We start from the raw sequence: 21,175 nt of genomic DNA on the forward strand, positions 1-21,175 counted from the left end.
AAGGTCTGGTACTTCTCTCCGTCGGCCAGCATGAATCAGCTCGCTCCAGAGGGTTTAGCTCAGTGATCCCATTGAGTTTTAATCTCGTGTTCTCCTTGAGCTGGTCTCCATTCTACACTAAATAAATCTAAAGGTTGAATTAAATTAAATATGTTATGTCAACACATTCTACATAATTGAATTAGATTAGTTGAAAGCAATATCTTTTATTCTCAGAACTCACATTTCTTTATAGACTTTTGGTCAGATTTCAGGTGACCCTTATCCTCTTCCGTAGGGGGGGGGGGGGAGTTGCAATGAAGATTTAAAAATATATATTTTACTTAAAAGAAAGGGGTATAACGCAATTGTTATACAAATTACAACAATAACACAGCTTTGTACAAGTCTAGGAGTCCAAAGAGAGTTAAATCAAATATATTTGTAAAAGTTCAGATTTTGACACAGTGTGTGTTGAACATGTTGGATAGTATGCACTTAAAACACTGCCCACTGTCAGCAGATATATAATACATTCATATTAGAGATAAATCACAAGTAGATGTCACTATTTGTTTTCCTAAGATGAATCAGGTGTTAGAACATAGATGAACCCCAATCACAGACGCAAATATTTCTAAGATCTTTTTCTAACTGAATTTGCAGCACTTTGAGTTTCCACACGCTTACAGTGGCAACACTTTTGATCTTTTAATTTCTAAAGAGATATCTGTGGTTTCTGTTCCTGTAACTGTGTGTACGTTGCAGCAGAAGTGTGCGGCAGTACGAGACAGGAAGTCAGTTTAAGAAAAAAAACAAGTGTCAGATTGAGTAAAACAGTGGCTGCGCGTCAGACCACAGCGCTATCTTTTATGCCAGAAGGATTATAAAAACTGATGATCTGTTTGTATATGTGACTGTAGTTACTGTTCAACAAAGACACTTGGAGGAAAATAAAAACTAGAAACAGCAATTTTAAAAATTCTTTAATTTATATCTTTAAAATTAAAAACATCTGAATTGCATTCTACCACCTCCAAAGGCACAGTCATACTTATAGCAGACCAAATTCATAAAACACTGCCACTGAACATCTTTTTTTCTCAATTGTTTTGTACATAAGAAACAATGCACTATAAAAATGACTAAACAATGGCCATTCTATTTGCTGTAGATGATTTGTTCTCAGCTGTGGTAGCATTAGACTCCGTATATAAAGGTTGATGTGCTGGTTTGAGGCTGGCAATGTTTGTCGAAAACATGAACATCGCAGCTATTTAAAGACATTGTATTCAAAAATCCAAAAATGACATGTTTACGACAACCAATCTTGACGAACAGTGTTTAAGAATATGGATGTTTGAAGCAAAACAAAGCTGTTGGCAGGCGGGCGGAAACGCAGCGAGATGAAAGCACAGTGGAGGGAGATGAGTGTCGGTGGAGGACTGTGCAGAAAGCAGAGCTCACCTCTCACCCCAGAGGGGTACGAGACGTTCTGACACCTTCACCCCACCATTAAAAGAAAAACACTTGAGACTTTGAAGGAAGTGAAAAAAAAATTCAGATAACTCAACTGTTTTCAAGACAATAGTCGATATGTGCAAAGAGGCAGGGCCTTGTGGAAAAAGCCATCAGATATGATAGAGGATTAATGACTAAACTTACAATCACAAATCAATAAAGCACACAAAGGTTGCTTACAATGTGTGACAACACAGCACCATACACTGCACAAGAGGTTCACTTAGTGACAACAAAATTCAAAATAGTGGATAAATATACATCAGAATATTAGAATATATCAGCGTTCTTACTCAGGCACAGTCCTCCTTAAAACAAAGACGGATCATTTAAAAACAATGGGTGAAAAGCAAAGGTTTGGCACACACATGGAAAAGAGAAATAAATGCAGGAGAATTAGAAGTCAATGGAAAATGAGGCCAAAGAGGAACGTGATGAAAAGGAATGATGAAACATAGAAATATGACACATACAAGTACCTCTTCTCGTGGAACCAGAAGTTCAATAAAAAAGAGAGGATTTTTTTTGCAGCAACTAATGGGAGCCCCAATTCCACAGCCGTAGCTTTTTCTTTACAGGTGAGTAGCAGCTGCGACAGGCACTCCAAGAACACAAGAAGGGTATTTTTCTTTACAGGAAAATTAAATTAAACAGGTAATATTCACACTTCTCCCAAATCAACACCTTGGTGCCTTAGAGAATATATATATATACAGAGGAAACAGTCAACAACTGGCATGACTCACAATCACACAACCAGACACACACACCATCATCATAGTCAGCCTCCAGAAGTAACAGCGAAGCGGTGCAACCCCCAGAGCGCAAACATAAATAAACACAAACAAGACAAACACACTCAAAAATCCCAACCTCCCGCTGTCTCTCCCATTTTGATTACATTTTCAACACTTAAATTTAGCAATCTTTCACTGTTTAAGATCCGCTGTGCACCCTCCTCCTGTAGAGATTACCTTTACACACGCACACACACATCACAGTATTTCTAAGACCACTTTGATACGGCATAGACAGTTTCAGGAGGATCGGGGGGGTGAGCGGATGTTTCGGAGCAAGAAGACAGCGAGGCTACAGGTTGAGATGCGATGAGAGAGAGAAAACATGCCTGGCTGAAGTTTATTTTTACAGATCAATACAACTGAGGGTTAACACATGCTCTGTGTTTCTGTCTATGGAAGCCCATTTGTGTCAATGTGATAAAAAACAAATGATCCTCATAATCAGTAACTTCCTCTGAATGATTCGTACGACCTCATAAACAATGACAAAGTATATTTAAATAATGACACATCTTAAAATAGGAACCGTTGCAGTACAATGTCATACTTCCTCAAAATAATGAGAAAAAGTCATTATTTCGATAAGGTTTCTAATTATTGTTTTATCGTATCATTCTGAGATACCAAGTCATCATTTGGAGATGCTACGTTTTAATTTTTAGACTTTGAGGGTCTTTATCTTTCATCACATTGGCTTGCTGGGTTTTGAAGCCACATCCTATTGCAGTGCCAACGATGGTGAATCCAGTCAGTGGTGCCAACAGGTGGTTGTGCCGTTCAGGCAACAGCAGTACTGAATGATTTGATTGTGTGTGTGTGTGTGTGTGTGTGTGTGTGTGTGTGTGTGTGTGTGTGTGTGTGTGTGTGTGTGTGTGTGTGTGTGTGTGTGTGTGTGCGCACGCGCGCGTAACCATTTACAGAATGCGGCGAGAGTGCGCACACACACATTTACAAGATCTATATACATGTGAGGAGTGTATAAATAAATGTTTTATGTACGTGTGTGTGTGTGTGTTTGCGTGTGTGTGTGTGTGTGTGCATATTCACTATGATCGGACCACGTCTAGTAGTGTGTGCTCAGTCGTCAGCTGATCCGGTGCTGAAGAGGACTCTTTGGTCCATACGGGCCAGCTTGGCAGGCGGCTCCAGAGACTCGTCTCCTAGCACCCCTCCGTCTGAAGGAAGGGACAGCTCCTGACCTTCATCATCACTCTCCTCCTCCTCCTCCTCTTCCTCTTCTGGGATTGACAAAGGGAATTGAGTTTGATATTAACAAAGCTTGAAATAAGACTTTTGTTCGAAGGGCTGAAGTGAATAATTCAAATGTTGAGCAGCTTTTTGTTTGGTATATTTTGGCACGGTTTAAGATAAAAAGTCAGCGGCTCTGAATTTATTAGTACTTTGTTATTTGCAAAATAATACTCCAGTGGTGGCTGCATAGGATTGCTTCTGACCTGTGTGATCCAAACATTTCTCCAGAGCAGAGCAAGTCCAAAAGTTTATTTAGGTGGATGAAATTAAGATATGCAGTGCGCGGTTTAGTTCACAAATACAACAAACTCGGTCGCTATTTATTACCCATGTTAGAGGCTTATCCTTCACCTGATTCACTTTTTCTTTGACCATTGTGGGCTTGGAGTTATTACCTACAGTACCTTGTCACACTAGGGGTTTTGAAGGGTGGCAATAATAGCACAAACTAAAGTGTTTAGTTGGTTATGATTCTATCTTTGTATTTACTTGTATGCTATCTATTGTCATCATTATTTTATTTTTAGGATAATTTCATTATTTATCTTTCTCTCGTATGTTTATGCATTGGGGAATACCACATGGAGGGGGAAGGCGTTGTGATTTGGGGGGGTTTGCAACTTTTTGTCATGAATGTTGGACATATTGTGTTTGTGAAAACCTGAAAAATAAAGTTGTATAAAAATAAAATATAAAACAAGGTAGATGTTACAATCTGTGACATTCTCAAAATGTTTAAACCTAGAAAAATACGATGCTTTAATCTACATTAGCTGATGTAAAGACTTTAAAATATCACAAATGGAGGCATGCACCTGTATTTAACGGGGTGGTCTAGCAGCAACCTAACAGCACCATAAATTACATCTACATAAACACAAAGGTCATCTCTTTTGGCTCATATAAAAAAGAGTTGAAGAGTGAAGCTGTCATAAATCTGTTTATCATTTGTACTTAAAAAATGACACGTCTTGCAGCATTGTAATACTCAGTAATACGGTAGAAACCCGGTGCGGAGTGTTTTTACCTTTGTCAGGATCCAGCTGGTTGAGCCCCCGGCCTAAACTGGCAAACTAATGGCAGAGGGGAAGTGTGTTAGTACTGTTTACATTGCTAATATTTTTTATTTCATGTGTGTTTGTGTGCTTTGGTACCTCTCCCATGACGGCAATGGGGGTCTCTCCCTTAGCCTGGGCAACTCTGTGCTCTATCAGGTAGTACATGTACTCATCGTACAGCAGGCGGATCAGGTGAAACGAACCGAAACTGGCTGCGCTCCTCAGGGTCAGGTCCCTGATCACCATGGAGCTGCAGAGCAAAGATGAGGATTTAAGTCATTGGTACAAACATATCACTTCTTCTTCTTCTTAACCACAAAGGGGAAACATGTCTTAGGGTTTCATTATGATACAGTTCAAAGAAAAAGAGACAGAGGGTGGGGGTTAAGTGATTCACTGCTCTTGAATATCCAGTTTCCCATATTTGCCAGAAATGCATTCCTATATGGAAAATACAACAGATTTGATACGTCCCTGACTCAATATCATCATACTTAACATTCACCATCATAGTTCCTAGTTCACTATCTATCTATAGTACTTATTCAGCTATAAACACATATATTTATACACTCAGTCATGTATAGAGCGTGCAGCCAGCGCCATCTAAATACTTCAAACATTCAGGAGCAAAATATATCCATCCTAAACTCTGTTCATGCTAATTGCTATTTTGATGATAAGAGCAGTTTGAATTCTCTAAATGCTAAGGTCAGGTGCCACAATAGTTCCCTTTTTTTAAATCTCTTTTTGCATGTGGATCACTGGACCATCAGAGGAAGGTAGTTAATGCTGTCTCATAATTCCTTTTGGCTTCAACATTTAAAGCGAAGGCAGAATTCTTCTTCACATCTTCCCGTGACCTCGTGAAGTGTTTCATCGAGCTGGTGAAAAGATGGTTAAATTAAGACTTTTTGGAAGAGTCGTCTGCAGCCCTGCATCTCTCTCTCTCTCTCTGTGCATTTTTTACTTTGAGCTCCTGGCTTTGCTCAGCTCCTGACTCCCTACCGCTGATAAATGTGCAACTACACAGATTTCAATTCTCCCATCAGCAACAGAGGATCTTGTTACCTACACTACACAAGACAGCAAAGCAGAAAAGAAATGTCCAATGTCGCCCCCTCACACCTGTAAAAGGACCACTTGAGCAGGAAGAGCTTGGCGGCTTTGGGGAAGGCCGGGCTCTGCTGGTAGGGCTTCAGGACCTGCGAGACCACACTGTCCAGCCACGCTGCCCACTGCTCCAGGGAGTTCTGCTGCTGCAGGGTCAGCTTGAAGTCCTGCTCCAGCCGCTGCACCACGCGGTCTTCACACCGGCAAACCCATGAAGCCTGCTCCTGCAAAGGGGGGGACAGGATGGGTGAATGTGTCATTGCGTGGTAGTCACACACCTTACAGTAGTAGTGTCTTAAGAGGGCAGCAGGGTGACTTCTTCTTCCACTCTGTCTGACTGTATCGTACTCAAATTGAATTTGATATTTATTAGATATGTGTGTTCAAATATCAATATATGTTCTTTCAGCCAATATCCTCATATTTTATTCTCAAATTCATTCACATCTTCTACGAGACAGTTTGATCATCTTCACCTACCTTTTCATTGCCACTACTTTTATACATTTTCATTCATTTTTCTTTCTTGTGTTTTTTTTATGTATTCCTTTTTGTTTTTGATTGTGTTTCAGCATTTGTGTGTGAAGATAAAAAAATGATGGTCTTTAATCTAGACACTAAATCCCTTCCAGGTTCAGGGTGCTGTTTCAACACATGTGAGCTCAATCTACTAGAGGAAGAAGAAAGACTTCTGAGAAACAGCTACAGGGGTTGACATTTCCTGGAGATAAATTTGCAGAAAACACAGACTTAGGTTAACACCTAGTCAACGCACAAGACCTCATCAAAACCTCATGCCACTGCAGAAGATAGATAGAATCGGAGGTAGAATCCCTCTTTATTAGTCACATACATGCACACAGCAGAGCACACACATCGAAATGTGTCCTCTGCATTTAACCCATCCTAGTACTAGGAGCAGTGGGCAGCTATCGTGCAGCGCCCGGGGAGCAATGGGGAGGGGGGGATTGGAGGTGTCTGGTGCCTTGCTCAAGGGCACCACAGCAGGGCCTAGGAGGTGAACTGGGACCTCTCCAAGTAGCAGTCCAACTTCCATATTTCCAAGTCTGTTCGGGGACTTGAACCGGCGACCCTACGATTCCCAGTCCAAGCCCCTACTGACTGAGCCCCTGCTGGACCATTAAATGAAATGCAGGAACACAAACTCTGACATTAATATGAGGTGACATGAACGCAGCAGAGACTAGACCAACCTGGACGTTAGCAAAGTCGACGCGGTTGAGGTCGGAGAGCATCTGGTTGATCTGGGCCGTGTTCTGCAGGACAGCGCGGGCCGCCTGGGCGAGGTGGTTCAGGCTGGTATAGCGACGCAGTGTCTGGGCAAATGCGTTGGCTGATGTGACCTGAGAGATCACAAGGAGAGGAGGAGGAAAGGACAACAAAACATACATTTTACATAAAGCCACGCATACATATGAATATCTCTAGACAAACCTGTTGTTGGATGTTCAGCTCTTAATGAGTAGACGGGGCATTTAATACAAACGTGATCAAATGTAACAGGCCTATATTTAACAACAGGACCTTGCATCTTCACTTTATCACATTACATTGTCCCATTAAGAATGAGAACAAACGTCATGATGGGACAGCCTTTATAAGAGTTAGTTGTTTTTAATAGACTTTTTTCTTCTCATGATAATTTGCATGATTTACCTAGACAACATTTGTTTTCATCCAAGCTGCACCACAGAGCATGCAAAGGATAGGACTGCATGTTATGTAAAATCAGCTGTAGCCGCTGTTCACAAAATGGAAAACCTACAAACTCCTGAAAGCTTGCTCCATTTTCTACTCCCCTCGCTGAGCACAAGCTGTTTGCGTCAGCTGATAGAGGTGCTTTAGTGCTTTGTTGGCTGTATCTTGTTATGCTGAATGTTGAGTATTCTCTCAGAACCAGCTAAATACATGGGACTGGGGGAGAGATGTTCATAATTGGTCACTTTGTGTCTGCAGCAAATGTCTTGCAGATGCTCCGGCCGTCACTTCAAATAAACCTTCAGTGTTTGCCATCAGGTTCCAGCTCTCCCGTGCTCTCACTGAGTTTCGTCTCCAGAAGTTTCCATTACAGGTATAAAAATCTGTTCCTTCAAATATACCTTGATGCGGACCATTTCTTCCGGGATGTTCATCATGGCATTGGTAAGCCAGCTCTCCAGGCTCTTGGCAAAGTTGCGAATGGCTTGAGTTAAGGCACCTGGAGGCAGAGAGAAGGAAAGGGACTTTAATTCGGGTCCATCTTTACCGAGAATGTAACAGGAGAAAGAATTTTCAAGCATCTGGTGAACATTATGTTCTTGCTGAAAGACAACTCCTAGCAGAGTTCAGTGAGTAATACAACTCAAAGTCTGACCCCGTGACTCAGTTTCCATAGCGGACGAGTTGGCATCTATTTAGAAACAAAATGTGTGCTCTGCTACGGACCCAGGTCAAAAATAATTTGGTCACAGAAATCTAGAATTTGTGTTCTCTCGTAGGTTTATTCTAAAGAATAGCTCGGTACGGGTATTTACTGCAGGTTTGGATCTTTAATTATATCTGGCAATTTAATATTGAATCTAAGAAAGATGTGGTCCCTTTTGTGGTTAAAATATTGTCATGTGATATTGTGGTACGTGCATATTACGTATTTGATAGTATGGTGTTTTCTTGCAGAGCCTTACTGGGGATGGGCCTGAGGACATCAGGGATGAGGATCTCCACCAGGGCCTGGTACAGGCTATTGTCACAGTCCCGGCTCCAGCGCAGCACCGGATCATACTTACACAGCATCACCAGGCAGGACTTAGGCAGCCGCTTCTCAGACTCGTCATGACTGCCAACACACATGTATACCAGTTTGAGTGATCAGTATTCTGCTTTGGTTTAGGACTAAAATGGAATTGTTTGTCTTGCGTACTCACACAGCCAACGTGGCATCTCCCGCCTGACTCTGGCTGAACCTCCAGAAGGTTTTCCACAGAGTTTCCACCAGGGTGAACTGCAGGTTGACCATCACATCAAGTATAGCCTGACAAAACACAGAGAAAACACGCTGCACTTCAGCGACAGATAATAAATGACTGAGCACAGAGAAATGATCAATTGGAAAGACACAGAATGAGGAAATAGGACATTACTTAATAAGGAAAATGCACAATTATCACAATGTATTTACTACCTAACATCTCTTCTGTCAATTGAAGAGAGACGTTTATTTTTTAGTTCCTTATTATGATGTTGTTTCCGTTTGAAAGTTTTTGTTCTTGTGATGTTATTTTTTCCGGTCTATCTAGGAAAAAAGATGTCAGTGAGACTGCTTGAATAAAGAAAGGTTAAATGAATAGACAGACCTTCCTACTAATATAGGCAGCATACTTTTGACCTATCTCCTCCCTCAGCTGTCTAACAACATGCCTTTTAATTTCCTAGTTACTACATCCCTACCCCATAGGTTACAGTAGGTCGTTTCGCTTAAAGCAGTATTCAACAGTCCCACAAACATAAAGATAGAAACTCATAAATACTCAATGGGAGCTTCATTCAGTTACCTCACAGTGCTCTCTGTACAGCAGCTGAAAGCTCTTGATGTGCTCCAGCTCAATTCCCTCCGGCAGAGACTTCCCCTGGAGGTCGATGTCTGGGAACTCTGGGAGAGCTCGGGATGCATCTGGAATACAAGAACACTAGATACTCAAAGAGAAATCACATAAGAGCAGAGGGTCTGTAAATAATATTGTCTTACATGTCGTTATTATACTTCCATACCATGTGTTTGTTCACTGTTTGCTGCACTCACCTAGGAACTGCTGGTACTGCTGAACCTGGGTGCTGATGTCCACCTGCCCGGATCCCTGCTGTTGCTGCTGCTGGCCTGCTCCTGCCGCAGTGCCGTTAGTCATTCCCTCTACTTTATGCACGGGTTTCAACCTGAAACATAGAGTTAACAGGTGGAGGTAGATAAAATATTCTGATCTACACAAAGATGATGAATACCAAAGTCAAACAAACAGGGGAAATAAAAGTACAAAGGAAATTGATTCATGTGTACAAATTAAAAAGGTTACAGGGGAGTCTTAAACTTGTATTCTTTCAAAAGAGCAAGATCTCCAAAGAAGTCTGGTTGTATAGAAGTCGATGAGAAAAATGATCCTACTTCTCACTTGATTTGTTACCTCTTTAAACTTTTTCCTGAGGAGTTTCGAATCTCCTTCAAAACAGCAGGATAACATTTAGCGCTACATTTATTATTTGTATTCTTATTATTAAATACCATCACTTTTATTTGTATTTGTTGAGCCCTTCCTGCAATTGTCACATGGGTGGGACTTGTGTATTTAGGTCACCTGTTGGGATGACAGAGGGTAAGCTTGCGCTGATACTTTTTCTGTTGACTGTTTGGTCCTATTAAGTTATTGTGTGTTTATTTGTGTTTAAAAATGTCATCAAACTTCAGTATGGACTTTCTCATTGCAAACGCGTCACAGCACAAAATCAAGTTTAGCCTCTCGGCGACTCAAATTTAAATGGGAATTGATCCGCCACAGCTACTTTGTGATTGAGAGGTCGCTATCAAGGAGATGCTCTCCATGTTTCCCTCTTACAACTTTACCCAGATCACAGTGTGTTTTCAGTTCATGAAGGGTAAATGTGACATTTTAGTGGACTAACAATGTCTTGTTAAGCATACGTTGTTCGTAGCTACACCCTGTTGAGTCCCTTCTGGTTAAAAAAAGTGTACATAAAGTCAATAATATGGATGTTTATGGTATGTGTGTACAGTACCTTTGTTTCTGTGAGAAGGGCTGCTGCCTCATGGCCAGATGTTGCTGATCTTCCATCAGACGAAGAAGAGAAGACCCTGCCTTGATCCTCAGCCCATAGTAGTGGTATTTGGAATTACCCCTGTTGGGAGCAGACACAATGTGTTTCACATAGAATTGGACACATGTTGGTGAATATGTCCTTTATACTGAGAAGTAGATATTTGAGGATAGGGTTAATGTGGTAACTCTTACAAAGCCACATATTTTAGAGTCTTAATGAAGACTGGAATTTTAACCTTCAAATAAATATATTGGATTTCTTAATTAAACCCATACTACAAAATGTGTTTTAAAAGCCAATCTGATTTGCTCATCTCCTCACCCACAAACTCACCCACACACATGCTGTCTGCCTGTGTCTCTGCCCATCTCTTCCTACCCTTTGGCCAACATTTTACAATGCTCCATCTATAGATTTTACAAAAATGCTTGGGTGTCCATTTAAATAGGCATGATATTAATATGTGCATATATGGAATATCATGTCTCATAAACCTGATTTTGGGAGTCTGGTGACCTGTCTTACCGCGTGCCCAGGCGTCGTGTGCGCAGCCCCATGAACACAGATCTAATGAGTTTCCCGAAGGAGGCAGCATTGACAGGCTCCAGTTTCTGCTCCTGGCAGTGCAGCAGATAGTGGCAGTAGAGCGTGGATCGTGGCAGACTCACTCCTTCAGCTGTCTCATAGTTGTCCAGCAACCACTGTACCTGACACGCAGGCAAAGAAAAAAGAAAATAGCTGGTGCATTTAGCAAAGCAGTATATACAAACACACCACAGCATGTATGCACACAGAAACAGGCACAATACCCACAAGTTTAAAATCCATTACATGCACACTATCATATTTCTAATCAATGAATTCGACGACTCGATTTACATGAACAGTTTATCCATCTTTTGGAAATGCGTGCCGTGGCATACGTTTTTGGTATGCAATGAATTAATGACCTGCAATATTTATGGGATGTTTAGGTTTGTTACCATTATCACGTGGGTTTGGATATGATGAATCTGAGATGAACAATATAGTGTTAGGGCATTCAGCAATAGCCCTCGTCACATGCACTGTGATGATATGAAAATGATGAGGCCATGGTTTTGTTTTCTTTCAGGAAGAAACCACAGTTAAAAAGACTGGATACTTATGGAATACTGTATATATATTATGATCAACAAGCAGTGTGCCATCCACAGCTAACATTTTCTGGTCCTTATTGGGATGTATCATCCTCTATTTACCATCAGCACTCGAACAGCAGATTCAAAGCCTCATTGTAAACCTCAGTAGAAGCTCCGATGTTAGATTGCTGCTACACCGCCCCCGTTTGTCTGCCTCCCTTTGTGTGCAGCAGGCAGGAGGGCAGTATTTTGACCGCAGTGAAATGTTTTTTTTGGCTAAATGCCAACAAATATGGACTGAAGCTAAAATATTTCATTAGAGAAAGTTTGAATTTTGCAATCCTAGGCAACCACCACTGGAATCTAATAGTAGAAACAGTGTAATACTAATATTATGAACATCACATTATTTTTATCTGCAAAAATGTGCTGAAATACAAACAAACAGAAATGTGTAAATTGATAAAGTGTTGATTTTGAATTTGATCAATGAAGCATCTTTTTGGTACATCTATATTCCAAATCTCACATATTTCTTTATTTGTGCTTTCTACTGGACAAAACTATGACATCATCAGTATGCATCAGCAAAGGGTTGTGTTGATGAGAACAGAATAAGAAAGACATTTCTGCGCTTGGCGCCTCTGCATACCTTCTTGTCTGCCGACGGAACGCTACTCTCCTCGCCCTCTGTAATACTCACAGTGGCTGGAGAGGCGCGGGCGGTGTGTGAGTAGCTCTGACTGTTGCCAGCTGTCCCCGTGCTGCTGCTGCCCAGCATGTAACCCCCCTGGATCACATAGCTGCCTGCTGCGCCACCATTGGTTCCTGCCCCTTCCCCTGCCCCATTGGTAGTGCCGCCTGTGGTCACCACGGTGGCCCCTCCCCCTGCTGTACTGGTGGGCTGGGTAACAAACATGGACACCCCCCCCGTTGTGCCAGCAGTCACAGAGACGGTTAGTGGTGTGCCAGTGGTGGAGGCCTGTGAGACAGACGCTGGCTGACCGTCATAATACTGGGCAGCAGTGGTCTGGGTGTACAGCGGGGTGTCAGTGTAGGGAAAGGCGCTCGACCGGCTGAATGAAAAAACATTTTTAAAAATAGTTTTAGAAGCAAAGTAAACTGGAACACAAATACAAAAATGTAAAGCCCAGTTCACACCAGTTTGATCATTGCTGGGGAAAAGTTGCAGCAGTGTCAACTGGCCTGTCTCGACCAGCTGATGGTGTCGCCACGATTTGGCTAGTCCAGTCACCAGTAGATTGATTTAAGAACTCAAGGCAGATTCATTTTTACAATATGTAATCAGCTGTCAGTAAAGTCAGCTGGTCAAGAAGGTCACAAACAACATAGTTCTGGACAGAACTGGTCCTCAAATCTACCAAAAAGGTGTTCTCCAGTCCTGAGTTCATGGCATTTTTATCATAACCCCCCCCAAAGTTTTACCATCTTGTTTCTTTCTTTTTATTACTTATAGAAATGCAATTGAATCAAGTATCTCACTATCATTATCTTCATTTATATATTATTTATACTACAAAAAAATGATAGATAATAATAGACTGAAATGCATACTAACATAGTGCTTGTTGTGTAGTTGGTCTCTCCTCCTTCCACATACTGCACTTGATTGGCATAAACATGCTGCACGGGCACTGGTGTGAGCTGCTGCTGAACCTTAAGAGTGAGAACACGCAAACACACAAATCCAATCAATATTTGCCATTTTATTTCAAACATATCAACTGTACATAACAACACTAATTCATTTCTTGGCTCCAGGCAGCTTCTCTTTTCCCTTAACTTGCACTGTCCCTTGTGTCCCTGACCTACTTGGAAAGCGGAAGATGTAGCCTGCAGTAGTGGCTGATCTGGGTCTGAGCTTGTGGCTGTAGGCTGGGCTCCTATCTTTTTCTCCTCAGCCACTGTGTGCCAGTATGGTGATTGGCCATACTGAAGGAGATCCAAGGAAATGTAGAGGGGTGTGACGCAGCTTTCTCTCATGTAGACTGCTGATACCCAGGTCTGGCATTCCGGCTGTCCTATCTCATGTTGCTGCAGACATTCATCAACATACTTATCCCTGACTATTGCTGTCAGCGCTGTGCTAGGGAGGAACTGGAAGCCGGCAGATGAAGGTTCCACCAAAGATTTGATAAGTTGACTAATACTAAGCCAAAATGTGAGGAAGTTGGAAAGTTTTGTCACATGTGATCATCTGTCGGGGCGAAAGCTATGAGGACTTGTGTTTGTTTGTATTCCATTGTAATCATTGTCACTGACAGTACACATTATTGTCAGATATCCTATTTATCACCAATGTTGAGTTGTGTTACTGTGTGTGTTTGACTTACCTCCTGGCCGATATGAACAGGCTGCAGGCTGGTGACACTGAGCTGTGTGCCAGGTTCAGTCTTGGTTATCTGAGAAGTGGCCTGCACCACAGATCGCTGTAGAGATAAACAAATATTCACGTGTTATAATCAGTGTTGGGCAAGTTACTTCCAAAATGTAATACAGTACATATTACTCATTACTGTCTTTTTAAAGTAATAAGTTACATTACATTATTACTGTCTCTGATATGTAATGCGTTACACTACTTTTGCGTTACTTTGAGTTACTTTCACCAAAGTAATTGCAAAAGTATGGCTCTAAATGCTAAAATGTAGTTTATTGCAGCTCAATAATTAAAGCTATCCATCTATCTGGCAGTACATGTTGAAAATTGGGAAAAGAGCTAGAAATTAAACTCATGCTTTAGAATAGAATTGACTTGGGGTGAGGAGAAGTATTGCAGCAGGTCTCTGCAGGTGATTTTCGGTTAAGTGGGCTAAATAATATTTGATAACGGTAACATTACGTCTCTGTTTGTTATTGACAACATGTCAGTGGAGCCTCTGCACGGCCCTGTGACCTGCTGTATATGGCAACGCTAGCTCACCTTGTCATTGGTGTGTTAACGGGGATTTTGCTGACAAGCTTTCTAAAAGCAGGCGATTCCACAGAGGACAGAGGCTGCAGATCTTCAACATTCTGCGACGAGTCTCTTAACCTCTCTGGGTTCAACCAGCAGACCAAGAGAAAGTGACCTTCTATTGCTTTAGCCTCGGCGCACTCCTGTCTCTTTTCTTTTTTTTCTCAGAGCCTGCAGCTCTCCATTGCTAATCTGTTTCTGCAGCCCTCTTAACCAATAGTAAACAAGCTTACTGAGTTACTATTCTACCTGCACAATTATTTCTCTGGTATTTTAAAATATGTTGTAACTGCGTTACTGAGAATTGTAACAGGTATTATATTACCCAAATTTCAGTAGTAATGCATTATATTACTGCGTTACAGCTAAAAGTAATACATTATTGTAACTCCGTTATAATGTGTATTATTGTTATACGATAGTTATATTATAATATTATTACGTTACCTGTTGGGCCGTCTGAACCTGCTGAACAACCTGTGTGGGAACTCCTGTTTGCACCACAGTTGGAGGGGGGCTAGAGTCCGACATGCTGTCACAGGAGTGAAGGGAGCCCTCTGAGGGACAAACACACATTTCGTTCATTTCACCAATAAGGCAAAAGTTATTCAATTTAATCAATATTATAACTATTTTATATTAATTAATTACCAGTTTTTAGGCTGGTCCTATTCAATGAGGGGTAATCACTAAATTGTGGATGAATAAGGTAAAGTGCAGGCCCTAAACTGGCCCTGTGTCAGACCTACCTGTGACTGTAACAACGATGTATTGAGGAGTGCTTTGAGCATTTCCAGACTGTGAGGGGGAGCCCTGGATCTCTGCGGTCACGTATTGTGTCTGAGGAGGCTGGGCTTGTGCGGTGGACTGGGCCTGACCATCTGCAGGCTCCGGAGAGCTGATGGAGGGGGCTTGATCAGTGGGAGTAGTTTGGCCCGTTTGTGTGACAACAGTGGGAGTAGCCACAGCGGTCTGAATCTCAGCCAGAAACTGCGGGGAGGTTGCAGGGGTAGAACTGGCGTCAGGTTGCATCGGTGTGATGGTAACTACGGCCCCCTGGGATTGGGTTGCTGGCTGGATCTCACCTACGTAGCCTGAGGTGGCCATTACAGGAGCTGGGAGTCACCCTAGAAAAAAAGAAACAGGTATTAACTGCTGTAAATTAGGGAGGATCGGAATGTTCCAGGCTGGAAACCAGGACTGGAACGGCTTGGTCAGCCGGCTTGGAATAGCCAAATGTCAGTTTGTATTCCAATCCACCAAATAATCATTCAGACTGACACGGGCAAGGGGACAGAGATCTAGTAACAGTTTTAAAATGGAAGAGGGATACAATTCTTGACTTTTGGAGAGGAGAGCAGAAGAAATTGTAATGAATCACAGCTGCTTCTATCACCTTAACTTTGAAATGTTTAACAAGTAGTACAGAGTAAATCATTAATATTTCAGTACGAGTACGGGGTCCAACTTGTAAGATGACATTGGCAACACTTGAACATTTGATGTTGGTTGCACAAATGTATGAATAGTTGTGAAAAATAGTTAGCAACATCAGATGCCCCCCCCCCTTAATCATTTTATAAGTAGTACTGTAGCTGACCTGTTGGTGGTGAGGCTGATGTGTGTGTGTGTGTGTGTGTGTGTGTGGGGGGAAGCATTGACGGGAACTGGCATTTCGGTTTCTCATTACCTATAATGTGATCACACATCCCTTGGCCATTCAACACAGGCACACCTGTGTGGGAAAATCCCTTACACACTTACACTAATACTGAATACTGCAATGCATTCTGTTGCAAATGAGTTTAATGTAAAACACATTTATGAGGAGATTACATGTACACGTTACCCTTAATTTGTGTACTGGATAATGCTATTTTACACACCTCCTGCCTTTTTTATTTTATAATCGACTGAATGGGAAAGGCTTACATTGACCTACATTTGTGAATTTAAATGTGATTTTCAATGCTGACGTTAATAGGCAATATTAATACCCAGATAGCAGTTCAGTACAACAATTTAAACTGAACTCGGACCTGCAGAACACCTGCAGAACGTCTTCCTTCACCACGCCCCTCAGATATTCAATGTCCGCCACCTGCCTTTAGCTTTCCAGTTTATTATTATCGATATTTTTTCCGAACAGCTGTTTCTCCAACTCTGCTTCTTGATAAACACTAACCCCAATCTATTTGCATTTTAAACTTGACTGTCTTAATTTGATCTACTTTTTGGGTAGGCACTCAGGGACTAGGTTTTTTGCCGGGCTCCTGAAAAATCCTCCCGTATTACACAGCCATATAATGCACCTAAATGATCGTACAAGAACTGTTATAAACGTTACCTATACGTGGTTTGATTAACTGTAAGCAGTAACCAGCACAAGTCTGTCGTGACAGACCTAGCTTTCCAGGAAGGTAACACAGACAGCAAGCTAACTGGTCTCTACAACAACCGCCATTTTGTGCCTTTTGCATTTGACATCGCCATAACAACGGCCTGCTTGAGTATGCATCTGTGACTGCGTCGTCATGGCAAGCTCAATCCAGTGTCACTCGAATGAGTAGCAGACAGAAACTACCCCATTCAAGAAACGGACTCGCATCATCATCAATACGACGGCTAGCTTTCAGGCTAACTTCAGCTAACACTAGGAGTCAGTTGCCTGTTATGGCTACTGAAACAACAAGGGAAATAGCAATAGCACATTTCAGTTGAAGCATTATTGGACATAAAATATTCTATATGGAAAGAGCTTCACCTCTGTATCCACGTGTGTATTTCCCACCGGTAAAATGTCTTCTTTTATTTTTATGGCCGATTCGGTTGTTGTTGTTGTTGATTCTCGTTGCTGGGTTCTTGTCGCCAGGGCTACCGTGGCTATGGCGCTTCGTCCTCACCAGGGCAACTGTTGCTACCCACCCGCTCCCTTCCCTCCCTCTCCGTCGCTCTGATTGGCTGTGCGGCCAAATAGTCTTAAAGTCACAGGAGCAGCGAATATCCACTACAAAGCCTTCCACGCCCATTTGAGGAACATCCCTGTCTATCATACATCATTTTCGTACGACTAAGGCGGATGCTATGTCAGGGAAAGTAATAGGTCCATCTGTGTGCTTATCCAAATTCTGCAGTAAGTTATTTGATAGAGTCATCAAAACATACTGTCCATAGCATATCCATTTGCCTTTGGTGATGATGATCTGTGGGGTACACCCTGATTAATTGAAGCCAAGCTCATTCAGTAAATGCCCTTATTTATAGCCTAGCAGTTTGACTATTTGACTCTTCTGACACATTATAAACTTTAAGCTCTGCCTCTGTTATGCCGTAGATTTATTTAGCAAAGAAGACAATTGTTTAACATTGTAGGATGAAACACAATGCATCAGATTGCATGTATCTCTAGTTTAAAATTCTTGTACAATTCCAGTGTGAACAGCTCACACTAACCAGTTATGGAATTGTAGTTACGGAGCAGCCATAACAGTAAATATTAAATGAACACACCTGCTGTGTATTCCAAAAGAAAAGTGATTTGTAAATTATTTATATTATATATTTAAACCAATAATCAAATTATACACAATTTAGGACTATATATATATATATATATATATATATATATATATATATATATATATTTATCTACAGTGTGCAGTGTTAGTACACCACAGATTTGCATGGGTCATTGATTTTCATATTGTTCCCATGACCTCCTCAGGTCACTTCTGTGACACTGTGGCAACGAATATCAGGATGGACACCCTCATAAAATGCCATTTTGTTTGCTTGCGGTTGTCACATTAATTACAAATTCACCATCCCCATTGTAGTTTCCCAAGCGAACGACCTTTGACTATGTGGATACAAAGATAAAAATGTGTTTTATTTTTGTCTGACTTCTATGTTATCTACCTTTGAAAATGTCACTGGTCCTGTCTGTCCTCCCAGTTCACATTTAGGCAGAGAGATGATGACTCAATAAGCAATTTTCACAAGAATGGAAAAATGATGCATAAATGAAGTTATACAGGGTCGATTAATTATGGCAAAGCGGATATAAATAATATGTAAATCATTGTGATATCAGTCACATAGGCTAAATGTATCCCTATAGTGGTGTCAGCAAATGTTAAATCTTATGAGAATTTCATGGAACATGCATAGTTTGGCTGGAAAGGTTAACTTCATGTGTTCAGGCAAAGACACTTTTTTCTATATTGATTTAACTTAACAAATATGATATTTCTTTGATTTGCTTGACTTGTTTATTTAACTCGTAAAAGATCTTTGCATCTTACACAACAATCTGAGTTGGGATGTCAAAAGAGACATCATAGTGTCTATTTAGCAATTTTAAGGGCTACAACATATTGGGGGGAAAAGTATACTACAGCCTTTATCTTAAAGTGTCATGCATTTTGGAAAACGTACGGAGACAGGTTTAGTTTTGGCCAATTAAAACATTCTGTAAGTGACCTGGTCATATACTTTTTGAATTTGGGTCATAACTGTTTACATTTAAAATGTAGGTAAAGTTTAAACAAGGGGACATTAAAGGTGACAGAAATGCTTCTCATGATGACACAATTTTATCATCAGGCCTCTGGCATATTCATTAATTATGCCACCTTTGGTCCGCTTTTTGTCTCCATAAAGGTCTCTGACTGTATCTCTTTTTCAAATCTGTTACGGGAAAGTCCTGCAGGCACAGTATTCATGTCTCCCATGCAGGACTCCAAACCCTTTATAAACCACACCTGGGTCAGCTGGAAAGTCATAGCTCTTGCAAACAGGGAGACAGAAATCAAAGTGTTGCTCAAAGCATAGAAACTCCTGTAATTCTTAACATTTCTATTTTGCTTTATTTCCTCGTGGTACTATGTGGAAAGCAGTGGTACTGGCTGTGTGTCTGCTGGTGTCTGGGGCTCAGCCCATTGACGTCCCAACATATGGAGTGAAGCTTTGTGGCCGTGAGTTCATCCGGGCTGTCATCTTCACCTGCGGAGGCTCTAGATGGAGACGCTCACTCAGGAGTTCAGGTGAGAGACTCAGTGTGCTACATCCATTACTGACCTTTCTAGGTCTCTAGTTACCATCACTGTTAGGGTTTCATCTGATGATTGCGATTTTATCTGGTGACTAAAATATGCTTTATTTGTATTTTTTTGTCATCAAATTAAATCAGATGTTTCAATATTGCTATAGATTTCAGTAATTATGTAGATTTATTGTATTACCATGATTAAGTCACTTTACCATCTTATTCTCAATTGTGATTGTGTGCAATTTAGCAGAAAAACATGTGGCAATTGTGACGTTATTTTAAGTGCAGCTATGCAGTAAATAATAATAATTTCATTTGTATTGAATGGTCATGCTGTGTGGTATACTTGATTTGGTCAATTTTGACAATATATTGAATGTAGAGCTATCATTTTCATTTCTACCGTCATCAAAAGCATTATTTTGCAAATGTTTTTTTAAAGCTTTGACCCTGGTCAATCATTCTCGGGATTTATTACTCTATTTTCATCTATCTAGTTGTCATTCAAATATTTATGCAACTATTTTAATGACAACATAATCTCAAAATGTAATTGAAAAAGCAAGTAGGATTTTTTTAATTCCTTCTTTTACTGCTGCAGATGTTTCAGAGGACCCATTCAGCTCCAGTCAGATGGAGTCCTCGGAGGGTTTGATTCACAATCCTGTGGTGGAGAGTCTCCTCCAGAGGAACAGAGATCTGAGCTTCACCACTACAGACAGCCGTGAGGGAGTGTTTAGCAGGCCGGCCCGTTCTTTCATCACTGAAGAAATCCTGCAAGCCCTACGCAAGGCTGACCGCAAGGGCCGGGACGTGGTGGTGGGCCTGTCCAATGCCTGCTGCAAGTGGGGCTGCAGCAAGAGCGAGATCAGCTCCCTGTGCTGAGTCAACCTTCGCCATATAAGTGGACACACTGGCAGACATATTCATTCAAGTACACAAACACACACTCCTTTTTGCCACTTCCCATGCATTGATGACATTTTACAGCGAGTTAAACTATTGTGAACTGTTTCATTTGTTCTATGTTTGAATTGTATGGAAAGGGCTGCCATGTGTTTAAAATGTTTACATATTATTTTCTGGTTACAAATTAACAGCCTTAATTATTCAGTCTTGAAGCAAGCAGTTTTGTCTTATCCAATAATTGTCACACACGTTGTAATAAACTTTTGTTTGCGTCTGTAGCTTGTTGGTATTTTGCGTTTGTATCATTGCACACAGAGCACATTTAATGGGTTAAAAGGTCAGATCCATAAGGAAAAAACAATCCTTTTCAAAAAACATGTTGAAATGATCTTTTTTTAATAGGAAACACTTAAAATAGTTTCACTTCACCTAAAATATGTTGTCCTGGTATTTTTGCATGTTCATGAATCATACTTCAGAACCGATTTAGGTGATGGAAGAAGTAACCAGATCCAGATCTTTACCGTAAGTATAAGTTCTATGCTTAAAAGTTTTGAATTTTAAACTGC

The 21,175-nt window shown here is 41.1% G+C and overlaps 2 protein-coding genes across 6 annotated transcripts; one reads left to right on the plus strand and one right to left on the minus strand.

Annotated features, from left to right (window-relative positions):
- Positions 1–948: 948 nt before the first annotated feature.
- rfx1a (regulatory factor X, 1a (influences HLA class II expression)) lies at positions 949–17,546 on the minus strand. 4 transcript variants are annotated; one of them, XM_063904555.1, is made up of 18 exons: positions 17,412–17,546; positions 15,397–15,774; positions 15,095–15,204; positions 14,025–14,120; positions 13,250–13,347; positions 12,374–12,746; positions 11,075–11,256; positions 10,508–10,627; positions 9,522–9,652; positions 9,274–9,392; positions 8,647–8,753; positions 8,407–8,558; positions 7,843–7,940; positions 6,937–7,086; positions 5,738–5,946; positions 4,706–4,859; positions 4,579–4,624; positions 949–3,538 (listed from the first exon to the last, which is right to left on the minus strand). In XM_063904555.1, the coding sequence occupies exons 2-18, from the start codon at positions 15,752–15,754 to the stop codon at positions 3,378–3,380; spliced, it is 2,664 nt and encodes an 887-aa protein (XP_063760625.1). In that variant the 5' UTR covers positions 15,755–15,774; positions 17,412–17,546; the 3' UTR covers positions 949–3,377. The 4 variants fall into 4 exon arrangements, with proteins under 4 accessions (XP_063760625.1, XP_063760624.1, XP_063760623.1 ...); XM_063904554.1 differs by having other exon boundaries at positions 11,075–11,250; positions 12,323–12,746; XM_063904553.1 differs by having other exon boundaries at positions 12,323–12,746.
- rln3a (relaxin 3a) lies at positions 13,326–20,845 on the plus strand. 2 transcript variants are annotated; one of them, XM_063904558.1, is made up of 3 exons: positions 13,326–13,354; positions 19,546–19,692; positions 20,299–20,845. In XM_063904558.1, coding segments are annotated over exons 1-3 (432 nt in total). In that variant the 5' UTR covers positions 13,326–13,353; the 3' UTR covers positions 20,583–20,845. The 2 variants fall into 2 exon arrangements, with proteins under 2 accessions (XP_063760628.1, XP_063760627.1); XM_063904557.1 differs by lacking the exon at positions 13,326–13,354 and having other exon boundaries at positions 18,477–19,692.
- The last annotated feature ends 330 nt before the right edge of the window (positions 20,846–21,175 follow it).

Source organism: Eleginops maclovinus, chromosome 16 (assembly GCF_036324505.1).
Source record: "Eleginops maclovinus isolate JMC-PN-2008 ecotype Puerto Natales chromosome 16, JC_Emac_rtc_rv5, whole genome shotgun sequence".
Taxonomy (NCBI): Eukaryota; Metazoa; Chordata; class Actinopteri; order Perciformes; family Eleginopidae; genus Eleginops; species Eleginops maclovinus.